We start from the raw sequence: 20,930 nt of genomic DNA on the forward strand, positions 1-20,930 counted from the left end.
TGACAACAGGCATGCTGGCAAACGAGCCAACCGTTCGCCGTCAGCGTGAACAACAGAACAGATCCCAAGCGTGGATCATAAATTATTGTTCGAGAGTTTCACATCGCTAACGGCTGCCGCTATTGCACGGGGTGGGGAGGTTCAATATCGTTCCCGGGAGACTTCAGCAGTCGATGATTTCTTGCTTGCCGTGTATGTGTGGCGTTGTGAAGCGCACCATCGCGATGGTCAGCGTATCGGCTCAGTGATTTATGCTGGGCGATGTGTCGTTTGGAAGCCGCAGCTTCCACCTCTTCGGTATCGGCTCAGGGAAATCGTTCCCCTTTTGCACGATACATCTGTAGCCTGCGCCACCCGCTGAGTGCGCCAAAGGCTATCGATCACGCTACGCAATGTCACGCTACCGAGGTGCGTCAGCTAGCAATCAAAACACCGCGGAGCGCGGTAGAATGAATTGCCGCGTTGCCCGGCGTCTGCTCTTGCTCGGGCAGAGGTTTTTTTACGATTCTAATTAAGCGATACAGCATAAATCAGTTGCATTATATCGCGTTTCTTCGCCACGGTTGAGTCCATCCGCGGCAATCAAAATCGCTCCCCGCCCTTCACCGTCTTCTATCTCAAGCTGTTAACGTACGCCAACTAGCAAAGGTTGAAGGGATGCGTTGATCGGCGAGAGCAGTCTCATTTGCAGCCAAACAGTACCAGTGAAGTAGGGTTCTCCGTAGCATGCAATTGCACTGATCGATTGAAGCGTAGAGGCGGAAGAAGTTCGTAAAAAACCTCTCCCCCTCTCCACCCGCCAAAGCAATGGGGAAAAAGGGAATTAATTCGCCGGTACGTTTGAAGTCAGCCCATGTGAGTGCCGCTGTAACATGAAAGTTACAGCAGCAAACACAGCCACCCGCCGCACGCAGAATGCGTTTCAGTTCTGGCAGTTTTGCTTCATTAAAATCCCCCCTCCCCCATGCCCCTCACTTCCTCGGTTTTGCTTCGCTTCATTGTGGCCAGATACATGCGTGCGTGTTTTATTACCCCCGCGGAGAGTTCTCATGTCAGCATAGATTTCTGGCATTTTTTTTTGTTTCTTCCTCATCTAACTGTAACGGGCTGTAAGGGCGCTGCATGCATGCAAGTACGATCGCATCTCGGCAACATTCCATCGATAGCATTGTGGGACCGTTGGGGAATAGCCGAATCGATGCTTCCACCGCAAGTGGTCAGTTCGATTGATGCAACCGATCCCAACACGCGTACATCATCATTTCGCTTCACCTCATTCAAAGCGCGCACCGTGCGGCCGACAGTTCTAGCCCACACGAAGCAGGTGGCTATGCGCCAGCGGAAAGATAGTCCGCTACGAGGCCCCTGTTTGTCCGACTCTTCATCAAACCGTGCGACGCAGTTCACGTTTTTCAGTAAAGGCCACCCGCTACGCTAACGATCTTCGGTGCTGCCGAGCGGGAAGCTAAGACCATTCTCAAGCAACCGGAGACCGGGCAGAGACACTGCGGCACCTTCGTTTGTACCCAGTGTGCACTCTCTGCACACACACACACACGCAGCAGGAAATGTAGCTTCCTTTTGATCATAATTTTGCTAGCTGCGGCACACGCACACGACGATCGGGGTGCCCCTACAGCAGTGCGCGCAGCGACCTACCCCAGGCGGTTGCCAACGATAATTAATAATTTGTAATTTATCTTTCGACTTCTTTTCCCCCCCCCCCCACCCATTGGGTTCACCGCCTAGCAGAAGAAATGCAGACTGCAGCGGCGGGTTTCCTGCACTTTGGTGTGTGTGTGTGTGTGTGTGTGTGTTTGTTTGTTGCACGTTTGTTTCACATCTGTTTTGCCATAGCGCTGTCAAAACTGGCTTCCCCATTGCTTCCCCCGTTTTTCCCGCCTGCGGTTTTTGAGTGTGGGGCACGATTTCTGTATTATGTTGACCCTATTGAGGCGTCTTCAGCCGTTGGCGTGGGGAATACATTTGTACAGCGGTACCAGCGGATGACCAGCAAGGAGATGGTCGGTTCGCCATCCTTCCCATGCCGCGTGGTGTTCTTCTCTGTGTTAACGATTAGGGGAAGTTTATTTTTCCCTCGGTACGACAAAAATTGAAACGTTAGCTTCCCTTTTTACTGTCACCCTTTTTTTTTGTGTGCAAAGCCCGACCGAGAACGGAAAAGATTGAACGGTTGGAACGCTTACGATTCGCTCCTCCCCATTGAAGCTATTGATCGGTCACAGGATGGGTCGAGCCATCAGGGTAACACACAAAAACAAGCAGTGCAAAGCAAGGGGGGTGAAGAAAATCGACTCTACAATTCGTGATCGGGACCGGGGAGTACATAAATAAAAATTGGACCGATCGCCCATTTAGACGGGATGGCAAGCGACGAACCCTCGAGATTGCTTCCCAAGTGTTTCTACTACCACCAGACCAGAGTGGGGGTAGGCAAGAATTTCGATAGTTCGTGATTGTGCATATATAGTGCATTCCCATGGACTGCTTCTCAGCGCGAACGCGACCGGCCGCGTTCTGACCGCTTTAGCGCAACAAACACACAAAAAAAAACGCCGCCTGCCGCAGAATGATGGGAAGCGCAGCAATTTAAGCACAAAACCAACAGGCCAAACCTCAACCACCACAGTCGCACAATTTGCGCACCGGGATTGGCAATCGTGATGGTTTGCCGAGGGTGAAGGATTTTTAAGCTGCGGCGGTGTGGGCGGCGGTCTCGGCTTTCCGATCTAACCCGTTGCCCGTAAAAGGGAAGAGTGCTACGTGCACCAAAACCCCCGAAACGCACACCTAACGCGACGATCTTGCTCACGCGGAAGCGTTTGCTCTATTTCCACTACCGCGCAGGAGAACGGGCAAGGAGGTTACACATCCCAGCCGCCTTGGCTCATTATAATTCTTCGATTCGAAGCGTCTTCGCAGCCACGCGCACCCGACACCGATATGGTGAAGTGAAAGGGAAAAAAAACTGCACCGCACGCAAAGCTTATGGGAAAATGGGAAAGCATCGCAGAAGCCCAGCGAGCACCGAGCAACTCCGGGTCTTCCGCCGGGGACCGACGACGGAAATTTATCGGCTTGGGCTTTCGAATTCTGATGCTTCTTGCTAACCGCTCACAACTGGATTCCGCCAAAGAGGATGAGCGCGCGCGCTCAAGTGCACACGATTTGTGTGCCTCATTTCTGCTACGGCCTGTTTTCTCTCTCGGCTTTCCTTGCTGCAGCAGCAGCGGACAAACGGAAGAACATGAATTCATAATTTATTTGCAAAACGGGAGAAATCGTGGACACCTTAGGGGCACAGATTTTGCGTTTAGCTTGTGTGTGTGTGTGTGTGCCTGTTTGTATTGCTTCTATGCGCGTTTAGCACAACGAGCATCTATGATTCCTGGCACTCTGTGGCATGTCACGACGGGCAGAGTTTGCCGCAAGGCAGCGACCAACTGGTCGGTCGTCGCTGATGGGCGCACTAAATCAAACAGCAGTCGCCCCTTCTAACGACGATGCGCTATCGGGCTGTACCTCGCCGTTTCCGGTCGGCACGACCACGTGGCACTGCGGATACTCTCACTTGCGTTTTTGAGATGTAACTATTGAACTTAATTCCTAAGCTTGATAGAGCTCTTGAATGAAAGGATGATGAAGAACAGATTTAAAGTAGTTGCAACAGCACAGCAGTATAAAAGTAGTTTACAGATTCTAATTGGAAATCACACCAAATCTAGTCCACCGGGAAGAAACACTCCCTTCTCCCAAATCTTCCCCATCACAACAGCCAGGACAGGCAAGCGACGGGCTAGTTGTTATATGGCCATTGATGAAATTGAAAAATCATTTCATGGAAGCTTTAGCCGCCGGGCACGAACACGCGGTCGGTATTAAGGCATACTAATTTACACGCTCGCTTCATCTATTCCGGGGCGCAAGGGCGCATCGCCCAGGAAGAGCCCTATTCAAGCTAAAGTATCTTGCCAGCTCGCTCCTTTCCATCCACCTCTTGCCGTGGTTTTACCACGCAGACAGCTAGAACCTAACAACTATCAAATTACCGCTAATAATACCGCACTTTTTGCACCACTCGCTGGTGCTCTCTCTCTCTTTCGCTCTCCTCCGGGCGTCCGGTGTGTCGGCTGGTAGGCTCTTTTGGTTAGGCTGCCTCGATACATCAAGAATATATCGCTGTCTGCTTGAAAACCATTCGTTCGATTCGATTGATCGATGCAGAAGGCAGTGGCTGGGAGGCAAAGTGAGCCACCTTCCCTGTTTGCTGCTGCTCCTGCTGCTGCTGCTGACCAGACCATCCCTGAGCGCCAAGCAAGACCGACGGCAGCGGCAACAAAGCAGCCCGACCGAGCCCTTTGGATATTGTTTCATAAACCGCGCACTAGAGCATAGAGGAACGATAATGAAACGGAGCCTGATTAAAGGCTGCCCCCGGTTGCGCGATGGCGCTTGCACGCAAACGAGCCAGGCGAGCGGTGGTGCATATGCATGCGTCAAAGGGTGGCCGGTAATAATCCATCGGTTGATCCATTATTAAATACAATATCCTATGCACCCCGGCTATACTTTGTGCTGGTGTGGGCAATTGCGATCAACGACTGCTGACGGCAAAACGCGCAATCGGACGCCACTTGAACAACGTCCGCCGCCGACGGCGCACTCTACATGCAAGCGTCAAAGAGCTGCTGGGGATTTTTCCCCCCCATTCCCTGGTTTAGACGAATGGCACGTGATGTACGGCAGCTGTGACGAATGCAAGCACAAAATAGTAGCTCGAGTACGCAATGCCAACCGCTCCCGGGCAATAGCGAAAGCGCGCCGCGGAGCGATCGCGCCCAAAGCTACTGCGAGGTATCCTCCGAGTTGGTGCTAAGAATGGGCGAAAACACAAGCGTCCTCGTCATCGTGCTAGCTACGGGGGCGCGCTTTACCCGTTCCGATCGCAACTTCGTTGCGTGAAGAATTCGATGCTTTCAATCGATTTTGCTTTCGTTCCATCAAAACGCAAGCCCGGGCGAGAAGGGGAGGAGTCTCGAGAAATAGGTGACCACTCGGCACGTTCCCATTTTTTTGTTTGTGCCTTTCATCCGCGCTACATTAGAAAGTGTGCGGCCGGACGGGCAGTGATTCTGCACGCGCCTGCACTTAATAATTACCTCCCGGCCTGAAAAGCTAAAGGTTGCGTTGGCAAGCGTCACTAATCGGCACTCGATTAAAAACACCTCAGATGTCAGTGCCCGGTTAGCGGTGCGGGCTGCGCTTGAAGTGAGTAAAAGTAAAATTAAACATTTCATTCCAGCGCACGCTCGCTTCTTTCTGATAAGCTGCCCATAGAAGGGGGAGCAACAAAAAAAAACAAAACAAAAGTGAAACCATCACCCATCATCATCGCCAGATGTTGGGCAGGAATGTCTTGTAAATTGCTGTACCAAACGTAGCAGTAGCAGCAGCAGTAGCGGGAAGTAACCCGCCACGGGATAGCCAAACAAAGCATCAATATTAAACATAGATTTTTACGCGCCAATTGCTGCCACCGTCCCCCTACACCACTAATCGGTTCTGTTTTTTCTTCTCTCTTCTCCCTTTCTACGCTCTCTGTAGGTGCCCTCACAAAGTCGCAGTTCCCGGTGTTCACGATCTACGCACAGAAGTCCTGCCTGAAGCTGCGGCCGTGCGAGCGTGCCTGGTGCATCGACAGGGTGCAAGGTTACAAGCTGAACGGACACGTCAAGCGCACCGCCCAGGTCGTTTCGCGCCGCGACTGTATCGAGATGTGCCTCGGCGAGAACGAATTCACCTGCCGGTAAGTACGATGAGAGCGGATGAGGGAGAGAAAAAAAAAGGGAAAAGCAAAGCAGCCCTTCTGCACCCATCGGTTGCAAACATTAAACTCAATGACAGCGAACTATTGCGTAGCCGATTCGAAGTCAGTGCTACAATGGGGGGGGGGAGAAAAGGCGAGTCAGACAGCCGCCAGTCCCTCCGGGATGCAGCCAATCGGGTGGCCCCGGGGGACGGGCCCATTACTCAGGAGATTAATAAGGCTAGAGGCATTTTAATGATGAATGATAATCGTAACCGGGCGTCGTCGTCGTAACTTTTAAAACAGATTCTCCACGCGTTCGGTGCGCATCGTGAGCGCATCGGGGCCCGAATGACAAAGAAATCAATTTTAGCGATTTATTCAGTAGCAGCGTGAAGGAAAGCCAACCCGTGCCGGCATCCTTTTATGCCGCGAAAGCCGCAACGGGCCACATTACAGCTCGATTATTCATCTCGCAGAGTTTGCGGGCACGAGCGTCTGCTTATCATATCGTTAGCAGTATGCACTTGCTGGAGCATGCTGCAACAGCCGCGTTTCGGTTTTCTTTCGTTCACGGTGGATTGAGCATTTTTACCGAGCTATTTTTCATCCAGCTACAGGGTGTAACCCCTGCACGGTAGTTTGCTGCGTGCAAGGTTGCGCAGGCGTTCAAAGCGTTTCAGAACAACCAGATCGGCTAGGATCAGCTGTAATGGAGCGTCTGGAACAATCTGGCTTTGAATCTTCCCCCTTTTTTCCCCCGACAATTGTTTTTCAAGGTCAGGCATTGAGATTTGACCATAATTTTCTTTTTTAATGTAAACTTTCCGGGGCCCACCAGCATACGCTCCAAACTGCAGCCAGTGGGGGAGCCGCGTCGGGTGGAAAGACACAGGACAGGTACGATAGACCTGGTTAGGCAATATATTTATCTTGGAACCAAAATCTAAACATTCCATTTAGCGAAGGCACCCATCAGCGCACCCAGATTAACGTTGAGTCATCTTGTTAGAATTTTGTTAATGCCCCACGTATGTGTGTGTGTCTGTGTGGGGCGAGCGGAGCGATTAGAACGTTCTGACAGACGCAACACAGAGAAAAAGAGGGGCAGAGAGGAGCTTGATCGTTTGTTTCGTCGTATCGAAATGAAGCAAAAGCCCATTTTTCGATCATTACACGTCGGTGGTTCGAATGTCGATTTCAAACCGCTCCACACATCAATTGGAAGTAAGGAGGGAAAACAAAACCGGTTTGTAGAAATAGTCAAACCAGCAGAGCGGACATTCAAGTTTATGTATAATAAACTGCCCCTTACTTACTCCCAAAATCGTTATTGTTAAAGGCGGGAGCGAACGGATATGAGACCAAATAGAACCGATGACTGTCAGTATTGACACTCTTGCTGGAGGGGCCACCAGCAAGCCCGCGAAAGGGAGGGGAAATTTCAATGATGTACTTCTTTTATTGGAGTACATTATTTTAGCACACACACACACACGCGAGTCGGGGTGCTTAAAAAGTCCGAAGCATCCGGAACGCCATCATTCTTAGCAACCTGATGCCGCATCATCAAATAGAGTAAATCCAATTGAAATCTAACCTGGCGGGAGCAATTTTGCACTAGATCATCGCTCTAGTGTCAGGTTTATTACCCCGGGGGTGGGCGGTCCTGTTCCCCCATCTTCTTAATACTACGCCCCAGCCCCTTTCAGCAGCAAGAAGCAAGGACCAGACACGAGGTGGGATTAGCGAATGCGGCCCATCACCGGGTAACGATCCTCGTCTCGCGGGGAATGGCTCATTAAAAGCCCATACTTTAGCGGAAAATGGCATAATGGTGTGCACAGGTAAAATTATTGGTACTATAATTATTAGAATATGAGGTTAAGTTCCACACAAACTTCCAGCCCCTCTCCCTCTCTCTCTCGTGCTCTTGTGCTTTCCCTGCGCTCGGATGCATTTTCATCGCCAACAACGGGCCAGCGATCGTTAAACATCCAGCCGCCCGGATCCAAACCGCGCACGGTGGCTTAATAACGCATCATTCTGGCATCGGTTTAAACGCCTTCCCTGTCGTGTTGGAACGGATGAACGGCGAGGCACACCCTGTTGTCCTGCCAGTCCTCCCTCGTGTACCGCAGACCAAAACGAGCCGAGACGAGCTGGCCGGGACAATGTAACAAGTGTCTCGAGACCGTGTCCACAAGGTTGCCACCTCGCAGAGACAAAACTAAGCAAGACAGGGCGTTCTGCCGATCACAAGTAGTTAGCTATAATTTCGCTGCTTTAGTTACGGCAAATGCATCGCCGCGGCAGCGTCCTAAAATGAGCCGTCAGCGTTCTTTTCCTCCTACCCGATTGGAATTTATAATAATCCAATCGATTTGCGCGCACACACACACTTACTCTCAAGAATAATAGAACGTGCCTGCAAACACGAGTGGGATTTATTTGCAGAGGAAGCAACATAACACAAAAAAAAAACAAACTTCTTGCTCACTTACCGCTAATCTGCCTGTTCGGCCTGGCACTCATCAAATGATGGCACTCGGCGAGCTGAATTGATGCGCTTGCACCGATAGCCGCCCGGGAAAATGGGGGGGGGGGAAGAAAATTACGCTTTTCGCTCAACGAGCCCGCGATGCACAATCAGCGGCACTAGCCAACACAACCTGCAACCCGCCTTCACGTCGTCTGCCACATTTCCACCACCAGTGGAGAAGAGTACCGTTCGACGGTAATTATCCTCACGGCACCTTCGAGCGCTGCGCCCAATGCAGCTTAGCAGAACCATCGCCGACCGCCTTTGTTTGGAAGCCAATAGCATTATCGATCGATCGGGTTGCGCCCCGCTCGATCAGGCTCACGTGCGGATTTATGAATTATTCATCGTCCTTTCGCGGTGCGGTGCCCGACCGGTATGCAGCCTCCCGCGCTCGAAGGATCGTGCCCGCGTTTATGCTGATCAGCCGTCGGGTCCCCGGGGCGACCCGATAAGCTTTGAACTTTGCTGCACGAATTCCGCCCGGGAGGCTGCTGTTTTGTCTGCCGGGGTTCGTCGCCTGAACACCTTAAAAACTGGATCGTGTGATGCTAGTGACACACTTCGTTCGGAACCAAACGTGCCGCGCTTCCGTCTAGGAACGTAGCCGTGAACGGGACACGGTGGATGATTGCGTCATCCAGGAGTCGTCGTCGTCGGTTCCAAAACGAGCCGTTTGCCAGTGCGCCGTCCAGCCTGCACTCGCCGTGCCTGTGCTTAATGAGCATTCCCCCTCTATTAACAAGGGCGCTGCTGTTGCTGCGTGCTCCACCGAGCGGTTGTTTTTGACCGGCGTCGTGCCACGACCGCTAGGGATCTGGGGATCTCTCTTTTGATGACATCCGACAGCTAAATCATCGGCCACCAATTGTCAAGCGAAGCGGGAGCGCTACCGTTAATTGGAACCGTCGAGTGCTGTTTGCGTGTGGCTTTGTTGTGGTTGCAATCATTCTAAAGACACAAGACGATATTGGTCCAATAGAGGCGCCAGCCAGCAAAGTGTGGGAATCGGTAGCTTCTACCGTTCTACCGCGTGCTAGGGCATGCATGGGGACAGTCACCAGGCACAATTAACGCCGCGCCGGACACCGGACAGAAAGGGAGTAGAGGGGAACGAAAAAACGCTCATAACCCCGCTCGAGTTCAACGAAGAGTTCATCTGGCAGAACAGGAACAGAACTCTGCGCTGGAACTGCTAAAAAAAAAACACCGAACAGTTCAGCTATAATCTCCGGTTGGATTCCCTTTGGGAATTAGTATACTGCTTGATCGCGGTCCCGCTTATTGGAGGACCGCTGCGGATGCGCTGTTTGTGGCATATTTCCTGCAGTAACAGTGTTCCAGAACTTCTACACACACACACACACACGCTCTATGGCCGTCCTGTATGTATGTTGCCGCCGTTCTGCGCTAAAAGGGCAACGTTCTCGGGCTGGGATGTGTCTTTTTGCTGCTGGCCGTTACACTCGAACCGCACAGTTTTCGTAGGTGCTATCATAAAACTTCAATTTTATCATCATCTTTATAGAGAAATCATGACCCATTGCAAAGCCAGCACCGTGCCGCGTTTCGCCCGCAGAAACCCATCGAAATGGAAAGACAATTGCCAGCACGAACACGAATCACATTCTCCGAACCGGTGGACGACGGTGTTTGCTTTCGCGCGGACAAGAAGTTGTGTGTCTGGGTGGATGGTACTTTCGTCCGCCAGTTCGCCAGCTGGTTCTATCGGAATGGCGAAAATAAAAGTAAATCTTCCCATTTGTCTCGGTCCTACCCCTCCGGGGGCTTAAAAGTGAATGCCCTCTCTCTCTCTCTCTATCTGACACTCACCCTCTCGTTTGGGATCATCCTTTTGCCAAACTCGCATAAACCGTCGGACGGAAGTCGACATGATACAGAAGCGTTTCCCCCCCCCCCGTTTTGAGGTGAACGTGATGAACAAAGCGACGAACCTTCCTCCCCAGTACATCCGGTGACTATCGTGATGATGGTCAGGTTCTAGCGATTCTTTCTTCCATTTTTTTCTTCCATCACTAAAGCATTGCGAGCCAAAACAAAAGTGATCGAAAATCATAGACGCGAATGATCGTCTGCTGTTGAGGCATTGGAGGCATGGACGTGAACGAGCCGATCATGCCATCGTAGGCATGAAGAGCAGGGAAGGCGAACAGGGGCAGAGATAACATGCGCTGAATTTATTGTTATGATTACAACCTAAACAACTCAACCGTTTACACTAACAACATCGGATATTGCTACTATTAAGAAACATTGCCCACCGTTGCCGCGCTCGCTTGTCAGGGACACCACCCCGGAGAACGTGCTTCTTGTCCCTTGTGCCTCTTTTTCTTGTGTGTGTGTGTGTGTGTTTTTTTTATGTTTTTACACACTGAAGCAGGCTCGTGGTTCTATTCTATTAACCTTTTCCGAAACCATCATCACACACGGCGCGCATGATCGCGATCATGTTCACACACAGGACGGCATCCGTTCGGGGATCATAGCGCGTCGTCCCAGTGTCCCTCGTCCTCCCCAAACCAATCAACCGCGAACCACATAGAAACTCCTTTTTTTCTCCCTCTTGCAGCTATGCAGAAAGAATTCTTTCACGGGAGATTTTTTTTGTTGCCCTCCTCTGTTTCACCCATCCGATAAAAACGTGCAGCAAGCAACTTGATCTTTTGCAGCAGCAGTAAAATATATTGAAGTTGAACCCTTCGGAAGTACGTGTTGCTACCGGCCGGAGCTACCGTTAGTGTGAGATGCCTTTCCATGCTCCGCATTTTTTGTTGTGCTGCTTCTTTTTTGTAATGTAACGCTGCACTCTCCGAACTCGCGCAGTGTCCATTGAACGTCCTGGGCACAATCGGTATTTTCAGCTAACAACAGCTAACAACAGCACTTTGCCCCACAATCGAACGGGCGGCAGCCGGTGGGGTCAAAAGAAGGAAGGGAAAAACGGTGGTCGACATAGGCGTCCGCATGAACATGGTTCCAGCACCATGCTAACAAACCGACTTCCTTTACACCTTTTAGTTTTCACGTGGCACTAGTAGAATCGCGCAAGAATCCGGTCACGGGGCAGAAAAATTCTACCGCCCCGCGAAATTGCGCCGTGGCATTTTTCTGGTTAGCGGTAATCGAACATGTAACCACGCTTGACGTTCGAATGGCCCCAGTCTTCCTGTCCGCCTCTTTCCCTCGCCCTCGAAGTGCAAGAAACACCGAAAGACACATTATTAAGGAAGTAGTGCGGCTGTTTGGTCACTACCGAACAAACATTGGCAGCATCCCCCTCAACCGCAACCTCAAGCGAGCAGCAGCAGCAGCAGCAGCAGCAGCACAACACAATTGCAACAGTTGCCCTTTTATGTAATTTCTGTCAACTTGATCACTTTTTATGCAAATAAACTGCTCTGCAGACGGCAGTCGTCGTTTCGCCCTGCCCGGCGGAACAAGCGGGCCCGCCAGTTTGGTGCTAAAGAGAGAAGAAATCTCCCGCACAAGTGCTGCGGCACAAGTGTTACCCGCCCGCAACGCTGCTTAACTTAATGGGGCCGAGGGGGGGGGTGGGAATTAAGTGGACGAAGAGGCTAAGAAGAGGCAAAACATTGAACGCAACAAACGAAACAAGAGCAGCACAGGACACACCGTGGTAGGGAGGAGAAAGAGTTATGAACGAGCATAGGTGAGATTGTCGCATTAAGGGGGAGGTAGTGCGACCCCAGCCAACCCCGGCTCGATACACGTTCGATGCGTCCCCGAGGTAACTTGCTTTGCGTACAACCAATCTCATTATATTCATTCACTATCCACCGGGAATGGTGGACCCAACCCAGCACCACGCTCCGGACAGTGGTGCGCTTAACGAGCGGCGTTGCTTACGACGGGCGTACTTTTTGCGTGTCGTACGGGTTCCGGCTAAGTGCGATGCGCGCGACTATTCCCTCTACCTCGATTGCCACGGCCACGGCTGAAGTGCAATTAACGCCAAAACGCAACAAACACGCCGGCCGGCTGGCGAGACTTAAACGATCGTTAGATCTGACAAAAAGGTTTCACCCTCCTCAATTTACACGGACACGAACGACGTTCGCTGCCCCGGTGGCTTCTACACACATGAGCCCACTGCAAGAGCCCTGTCAAGGGGCTGGGGACGATTATTACCGCGTTCTTGGGGGGAAACAGGAACGTTTGGAGGAGAAAGGTTAAATTGCAACACGCAAATGCGGCAATAATCATAAAGCTTCATAATTTCTACCAGCAGCTTCCGTTCAGGAGCTGCGTCTTCAGCGCTTCTTCTGCTCCATTCCTCTCTTTTCTTATGTTTTTGTATGCTTTTCTTTCTTTGCTTACCGGGACACAGTCACGGTAGCAATGTTTTGAAAACACTCCAAAACCAAGTCACCAAACAGTAGCGTTCGCCCACCGGCACACGGAAGCGTTTGCAGAACAAACCGGTGTAACATTCTTCAACCGTATTCCGATTGAGTTCATATTTTCCAAAGCCATCTTCTACAGTTTGTTTTTCTTCTGTTTTTTGTACTTTAAACGCTCTTCTGCGTGGCACCTTCCTAGAAGCAGTCAACCCAGCATTGGAGCTGGTTGGTACGGGAGAGCGAAATTATCATAGAGCATTAACATTGTATGCAAATCCCTCCTCCACGAAGGCGCGGGTGCGCTTACGCGATTATCTATTGGGCGGCGATTGGGCTGACAAATTAAGGCAAGATTTGAATGTTCAACGCGCAAGGCTAGCGTGCACCGTGTGCCAACTCTGAAACGCTTGCCACGGTTTGGCGTAGTGACCACCACTCGACGCCGAGCCAGCAGCGCGATCAAAAGTTTGGTTCGGCTTTGGCTGTCCGGTTGCCACGTTGTCGCTAACAAGCGACCGGCATCAAAACAAACCAACAGCAGCAACCACCACAGCAGCGAAAGGGAATGAATCGCGACGTTGAAATATAAATTAGATTATCCTTCCCAGTGAGCAGACAGCGACAGCAGCAGCCCCGATTTGACCGCAGGCGCGTGTGCGCGCGCGCCCGCTTGCACTGTAAAGGGTGTGATGAAAGCCGCTGATTTCCTGGCCGTCCACTCGCCCCCATCTTAGTTGGGAGCAAAAGAAAGCACGGCCGTATGTGTGCGAAGGAAAATAACAAACTACCAAGCCACAGTGGTGGCGGCGATCGCGCAGACAGCGACGTAGACGACGGACGGCCCCTCGGGCACGAACCGTTCAGACTGCCGGAACGGTCGCACATTGAAATTGATTGCTTAAATAAATATCAAAACAAGTGTATTGGAATTGTCCGAGGCATGCCTACCGTGTCCCTCCGGATCGGGAAAATTGGCATTGGCAAATGTGGTACACAAACGGATCAGGCACGGCACGAGGAGTTCGTCGTTTGGTCCGTTGGTTTTTTCTTTGCAAAGCCAGCCAGCTTTTTACAGCGTGGTATACACAGGGCTCCGGCGTTTTACAGTTAGCGCAGTTACCCAAACCATGCTGACGCCGTATCAAAATCACTATCGCAAGTGCAACCACGAGGCTGATGTGTGTGTTTATAGATGCTTAGTGCGCGTATCTGCGGAGCTTGGTTCTTCGATTTATGCAGTGCTACAGCGCGACTCACCATCAAAACTACAAGCCAGTGAGCACAACCTGCGAACTCTACCATATGTATGGATAGAGCTTGATTGATTGTGGTCACTGTGTTGCTTTTTTTTACACATTTCTAATCTAGTTTCCAAGAGGATTAACAACATTAGATGAGGAGGGGTTTTTTTTGCAACCTGCGTTTGCGCACCGAAATTAGTTCACCAACTTAATCCCATACCAGAAGGCACAGCACAGAGTGCATTGGTGTACTATGCAAGAACCGCCTTCTTCTAAACACCATCTCGTTATCTCGCTGCTGCCGCTCGATGCACCCAATCGATAACGCCAAACAACCAAAGCCTCCTCCTCATCCTCGTCTGGCCGTCTGGTGGTGGTGGTGATGATGGTAACGTAGCGGTACACCCTAGATGTTGGCGCTGCCCGGGAAATGGGACGCACCGGTGAGGGAGCTTCCAGCTTCAACCCCCCCCCCCCCCCACCGATATGCCTTGATTGCAACTAATATAGAAAATTAGCTCAATCAGGCTCGATCGCTCGTACACACTGGCTGCATCGTTTCCCAATGAATCCGGGGGCAAGAACATGAACTAACAGCACCAGCAGCACCGAATTGTGCCTGTTCCGAGGAGAACATCGAATCGATTATCGATTGTCCAAAGCGGAGTGAGGAGAGTGAGTGTGGGCGCGCGCCCGTGCACCTGTGCCCGCAAGGTATTTGATTAACGGGGCGATGTGATCGAATAGGCAAGAACTGAACCGTACACATTGGAGTGGGCGCCTCTATGCATCGGTTAATCGGTATTACATAAATCGCGATAAGCAGCAGCAGTTTTGCTCCATTTGTTCCGATCTATCGATGCCCCGGTTACGCTCCCGGTTAACCCACATTCGAGCTAATTGGATTCGATATGGCGCTTAATTGCAGGCAAATACAAACACCTCCGAGCAAAAGGCCAATGTACCGAAATCTTCTGCACAGCCCAGCGGGTCAAATTACTTTGGGGATTCCGTGCAGGCGGTTGGTCACGAGCAGAATTGTCGCTGTCGCACGTTGCGTGAGAGAACATACCATTGTCCAATCGAGCATGTTTTCGCCCCAACCTCCATCTCAGCGCAAGACCCGTTAGAGATGGTGGGGGGAGGGGTCTGTCTCGACGTCCGAAAAGTTAAAGCTTTGCACCCCCATCAATAGAGCACTGGCGTCATAGATACCAACCCGGTCCCGGCTTTCCTATCATTATTGTCCACGCAGCAGACACTTTCACGTGGTCCACCGCTAGCCGTGGGATGGGAAAAAGTGTAATGTCGGTTGGTGCATCCCTCTCGCCGATAGTGTCGTGAGAGCCATTTCAGCTGGGAAGGAGCTATCTCGAGCCCGTTGGGCTGCTGCTCAGTCTCACGAGGGACGGGAAGGGACAATAGTTGCTCCATTCTACGCCGTTCCGTAATTAATTCTAGTACATAGCGGGCGCGCCCGCGCCCAGCCGTTGTCTCCCACGAGTTATCGTGCCCGCCAGCAGTGCCACTGGACTGGGACTGGGCGGGGGAAGAAAACAGCGAGAACGTGTGCGCACCAGGCGAGCGCTAAATAATATGAAATTAGTGTGTGTTTATTAATTGGCAGAAAATTAATTATCCAATCGACTTGGATCGCTCACCCGAGATGCGAGCCTACGTGTTGCTGTGTGTGTGTGTGTGTGTGTGTGTGTGTGTGAGTGTTTGTTCCGTAAAATGTACCGTTCCTTTCGTGGCCGTGGTCATCTTCGAGCGAGCATGGTTCTAATTACTATCCAATGGAGCAGGAGCGACGACGCAGCGCACGGAGCTTGATGCCCGGAGGCTTCACACCCAGAACGAACCCCACACTATCATTGTTGCTGAGCGTGTGTGTGTGTGCTCTCTTTCTGTCCAAGAGATCCCCCATTCGTGTTACGTTTCTTCATGTCTGTTGTTACGCTTAACTTCAAACGCACACGCCAGACGATGGAGATTGTGCAAGAAGAAAAAGAGTGTTCTAGCGGTTCCTTCCAAACGGCACGGAACGTCATACACCATCGTTCAGCAACCGTTTTTGTGGGTCACCGTGCAGGTTTTTAATGTCTTGCCTGCACTCCCGCGCAGCAGTTTTAAAAGCTCATCCTCGGCTCGATCATCACCAAACGGTTGCTCGAGAAGCTCACGCTGAGCATCGATTTAAAACAAAAACAAAAAAAGCTCCTCCAAGTGGACAACCCAGTGGACGGCCCGATGACGCAGCGATAAGCAGCCTGCTGCTCGGGTACTGCACGGTCTGCCTTTCTGGGAGGCCGCGATGCGATGGAGAAAGTCTAATTAATTTACCGCACACGCTCGATCGTCTCGTCTTCGCGCCAATGTGCCTTTCGGCGAGATCGGCGACGCCACCGCCAAACAAAGTGTCTTCCACACACGCGGGGGGATGGGGCTGGAAGCGTAGAAAGTCCAATTAAAAAGATGGAATCCATCACATGAACACACACACACACGAGCACTTACGGCAAGGAGCGATAGAATTTGCTAAGAATTTCCCCTGGAGCCCGGTTTTGCAGGATGCTCGGAGGGTGGCCGCGTTGTGTTACCGTGTGTCCGCGCTCCGTGTGCTGTCGATCGATTGCCGTGCGAAACAACCGACAAACAGTGACAGTGAAACTGTCCGGCGGCCCCGCGGGCTCTCTGATCTGTCCGGACCGCATGCAACGCGGTTCCTCGCGGCCAGCGCTGTCATATTATTTGCCCACGAACACCGCGCGCCGTTGTTGTGGTACCGGTGGGCAATCGCTTTAAAAAAAAACGATAAACTGTCACTTCTCCTGAGAGAGAGAGAGAGGAGACCGGGCGCGTTTGTGTACAGGGAAAAGCACGCCACATTGTTTTTTTTTTTGTGATGGAACTGCTACGGCTGATGCGGCCTTCCATTCTTAACGCTAGTCAAACGGTTGTCAACAACGGTAAAACGGGCCGGGATTGGTAGGAGATTGCCACCTTTTTTTCTCTTTCTTGTATCGTTATCGCTTCTACCCGGGCATTGTCGATCGGCACAAAGGGCACGACGCCGAGAAACGGGGTTCTCCGGGGATGTTTTTTTCCACCTACCACCTACGGCGTGTGCGATCGTTGGCGGCCGCGGTTGGCGCCAAATTGCGTGACCGTCGACGTACCCGGGATCGACGCCGTATCATGCACGTATCACGGCAGCACACACACACACGCTGAGCAGAGGGTGCAGGATGGCAACCGCTTTTCCAAGCGAGTGTGCGAAAATTGTTCCTTAATGATCGGCCGCCCACCAGCCGCCCCGGGGTCGACTGTGTTTAGCAAAGCATCATCACCACCACTCCCGGGTGTGCTTTTGCCAAACATAAATCATGTCCCGACTGTCATTGCGATATTGCGATTGATCGATCCTCGCTCTCTCTCTCTCGCAAGTACACACAATCGAACCGTTGCGCGCGTTTAAGTGTTTGGTGCCGCCATCTATTGTTGCAGCAAACGACCGAATCCAGCAGGACGCTGCTGCGGCCCCGAACCTGATACGATCGATCCGGTTTCAGCGGCTCACCCGCTGGGCGGCACTCCATCACTCTGCACGATTGCACGCCAAACGGGAGTCCCTGCCGTTGCAAGATTGAAAGATTTATTCCAATCGTCTTCGCGGTACGATCTCATTAGCATAAACGGGGAGCAAAATGTGTGATGTGCAGGTAGCTTCCGTGCGCTGGCGGTAGAGTGCTGGAGCGCTTTCGTGCGGTTCCGTCAGATACTTTCGACCTTCTGCTGCTACGATCAAATAAAGAAAGGGGAGGGAGTCCCGGTTTGAAATTTACAATTGACATTGGGGTGAAATTATATTCATCCCGCAACCCAATTCTTCTATCACCTTTTCCAGCCTCGTGTCTTCCCGTCAACTGGATAGGACACGTTTATTGGCACCGTTTTGGCCCGCGTGGGGAAAAGTGTACAGCGCAAAAACGTGGAATATATTTACGCTTCGTGGGCAACAGTTCCGAGCCAGCTTCCGAGGAAATACAAAACTTCTCTCCCTATAAGAGGCAAATTTCCGTCAACAACGCCATCTTACGGCTATGGTGCGATCGGTATAGGGATCTGGCTGTGAGCAACAGCATCTTATGCCTCACTTTGCCCTACCATCGCGGCCAGATGTTCGCATACATATCGACCTTGTAACTGGTTCCCATATATACATGCAGCCAACCCACCTTTCTCGCCCAACAGAATCTCCGCTGTAACTGTACTCGCGCGCATCGGGGAAGAACACCGATCCACAGTCCGTGCGCACGATCGATACCGACACCGGTTCGCCGGTTGCTTCCTCCCCGCACCGTGGTTTGCGCCCACCAAAACGGGAAAGTACTGCAACGCAAGAGACCGTGCGCGCGCGCGGAAAGAGAAGGTGTTAATGAAATAGGTGCCCAGCTGTGTCGACCATCCTTCGGCACTGGAACAGTCAGCAACATCGCAACATCGCATCTCAGCATCCCATCCCCGCACCGGGGTCTGAACAATCCGTTAGCAGCAGTTTAGAGCGCTTGGGGTTTCATAGGGGGGAAACCGGGTGGCGCGTAGAAAACTGAACATCATTTTCGATTGACCCAATTACGGGTGGAATACCGGGGCTGGGGCTGCGGCTGGTAGTATTCACCCCGGTCTGCCCCGGTTTGCTTGGTACCAGCCTCGATTCCACCACCGGGGACGGCGGCCGAAGGGCTTTTGATTACTCAATTACAATTATTCATTATTTATGCTGCCGGTGTTTGTTGCTGGTACTTTGTGCTTTTGCGCTAATAATGCCCGGCTGCTGCCGCCCGGTAATATATGGCGTGTATGTGAGGGGCGTTGTTCCAAAGTGTCCCACACTGCGTGGCAATAATGTTGCCGTAGCCCGATTAGAAATTGGATCAAGCTGATGCAGCAGCACACGTGTGTTTTTGCTTCCCTGATCCAGGCAGAGGAAAGTCTTCCGAGTTGGTAGTTGGCCTGTCCATTTATTTGCGTAATAAAGAATCCCTCCCTTTTAACTATTGCCGGCGTAGTACGCGCGCGTGCTAAGCAATGGGAAATAAATACCATCCGCGCTAATGGCCCATGTACGCGAACGAGATAGTTGGCAAATTAATTACTGCATGCTCCTGCTGGAACTGGATCACACACGCGAACAGCGAACGTGTGGCTTGGCTTCAACACACCACACAAACTCGGCCGTGATAATCCTTGTGCTGCAAACGAACTAATCATGCTTTTCGTGCCGCTGTTCTTTTTATTTCCTTATCCACGACGCAGCAGAGATAATTAGCATTCATTCTCGCTTGACAGAGGGCGCGCGATGTAGGGCAGAGACCCTGCGATTACACCTGCACAAACGGGGATCGGCCCTTTCGCGGCTGTGCGCCACGTTTTGCGCACCGCGAGACTGATTTATAGCTTTCGGTGCTAAGACCAAACGCACACGTTCTCGGGGCCGGACGGTGCTTTGCGACATTAAATTTGCGCCGAACGGGTGGGCTCGCCGCTCGTTTCGTCATTTGAGCGGCGTCGTGGTGTATTATACTGCCCCTCTGCCTCTACTGTTGTTGGTGTCCGCTTATGCTGAAAGGAAGAAGGATCTGATTTCGCAACACCAAACCAAACATAGCAACGTTTATGGGCGATCGTTATCTGAAGCGTACTTCGCATTTGGAGCATCACAAATTCCACGAACACGTGATAACACAACAATTCGAGCAATGTTGACCCTCAAGGTGACACCACAAACACGCACACACACACTTTAAGCATCAATTTCTTATGACAAGTGAATTAATTGCGTCTCCCAGCGCTAAAGAGGGAGAGAGAGAGATTAGATAAAACATTACCCCATTCGGAGCAGTTTCTCTTAGCGTACCAGCAAGCCGGGCTCGCGTTTGTTGTACCATCCGACAAGATCCGACAGCTTCACTAACGAGGGAGAACGGGCAGAAAGTGCCAAAATGCTTGCGCAAAGTGTCTGGCACGATCGTGGAGTGACATTTTTTTCATAAATCGCTCCAACGACCCTTTGCAGGCGCTCAATTAAGTTGCAAACAACCTTCCCTGGTTCGTCTTCCCAAAGGAGGCAAGCAAGCAATTTATGGTTAGACGGATTAGAGAACACACACACACACATACACATGCTTGATAGTTTGTACCGATCTCAATCGCACTGCATGTAGCGTAGTCTTAGCGAAAAGATCAACCCGGACCGATTACGGAGATACGTCTCCGCTGGCACTGTCTTCTGCTGCCACGACGATCCGCTAAGGTCACCGCGACCACGACGATCAGCCCCCACGCAGTGCAGTGATGGTGTACGGTGTGCGACATGGTACGGTGATGGTGTTCAGTTGCCAGATAACCATCGAGAGCAGTTCGGTAGATGTTGTCCAAACCGCTCAGCCTGGATGGGAGTGATTCTGCTGACATTCCAATTACTCGCTCCCTCGTTCTCTCACCCGTTGCACAACGCGATCGTACACCGGCACCGGACGTGCCATCCATCCGACGGTTGGATCGTGCCCGGGCCCCGGGAGGGTGCTGAAGGAAGGCACCCAAGTAGTGGTACAACAACCTGTGCCTGGAAATTCGCCATCCCTTCCGAACGGGGATGGTGATGGTGCTTGTCTTATTAGTACAAAATGGATCACTCACACACACACACACACACGTGCCTGTTGGATCGTAATTGTACGATCCCATTCTAGACGCAAGAAGCTGCGTCAATGCTTGCCCACTACAGGGAGTTTAGCCAACCTATTCTCGAGCCCTCTTTCAGCAAAAGGAATCCATAACAACCTGTTAATTATATTCTTCCCTTTGGCTTTGTGATGCGATCGGTGCAAACAAGGGGGAGGGGATTGAGAGAGAGAGAGAGAAAGAGCAAAAAA

General features: G+C 51.6%; 2 protein-coding genes across 3 annotated transcripts in view; one reads left to right on the forward strand and one right to left on the reverse strand.

Annotated features, from left to right (window-relative positions):
* The window catches only part of LOC121590905 (autophagy-related protein 16-1), a 258,486-nt gene that overhangs the window by 226,869 nt on the left and 10,687 nt on the right, over positions 1 to 20,930 (reverse strand). The window lies entirely within an intron of this gene.
* LOC121590904 overlaps positions 1 to 20,930 on the forward strand; it is a 92,480-nt gene that overhangs the window by 62,613 nt on the left and 8,937 nt on the right. Inside the window, exon 6 of the mRNA XM_041911069.1 lies at positions 5,626 to 5,827. Coding sequence (XP_041767003.1) covers positions 5,626 to 5,827 — 202 coding nt within the window. The remainder of the gene's footprint in view (positions 1 to 5,625; positions 5,828 to 20,930) is intronic.

The sequence above is a fragment of the Anopheles merus genome, chromosome 2R (genome assembly GCF_017562075.2).
Source record: "Anopheles merus strain MAF chromosome 2R, AmerM5.1, whole genome shotgun sequence".
Taxonomy (NCBI): Eukaryota; Metazoa; Arthropoda; class Insecta; order Diptera; family Culicidae; genus Anopheles; species Anopheles merus.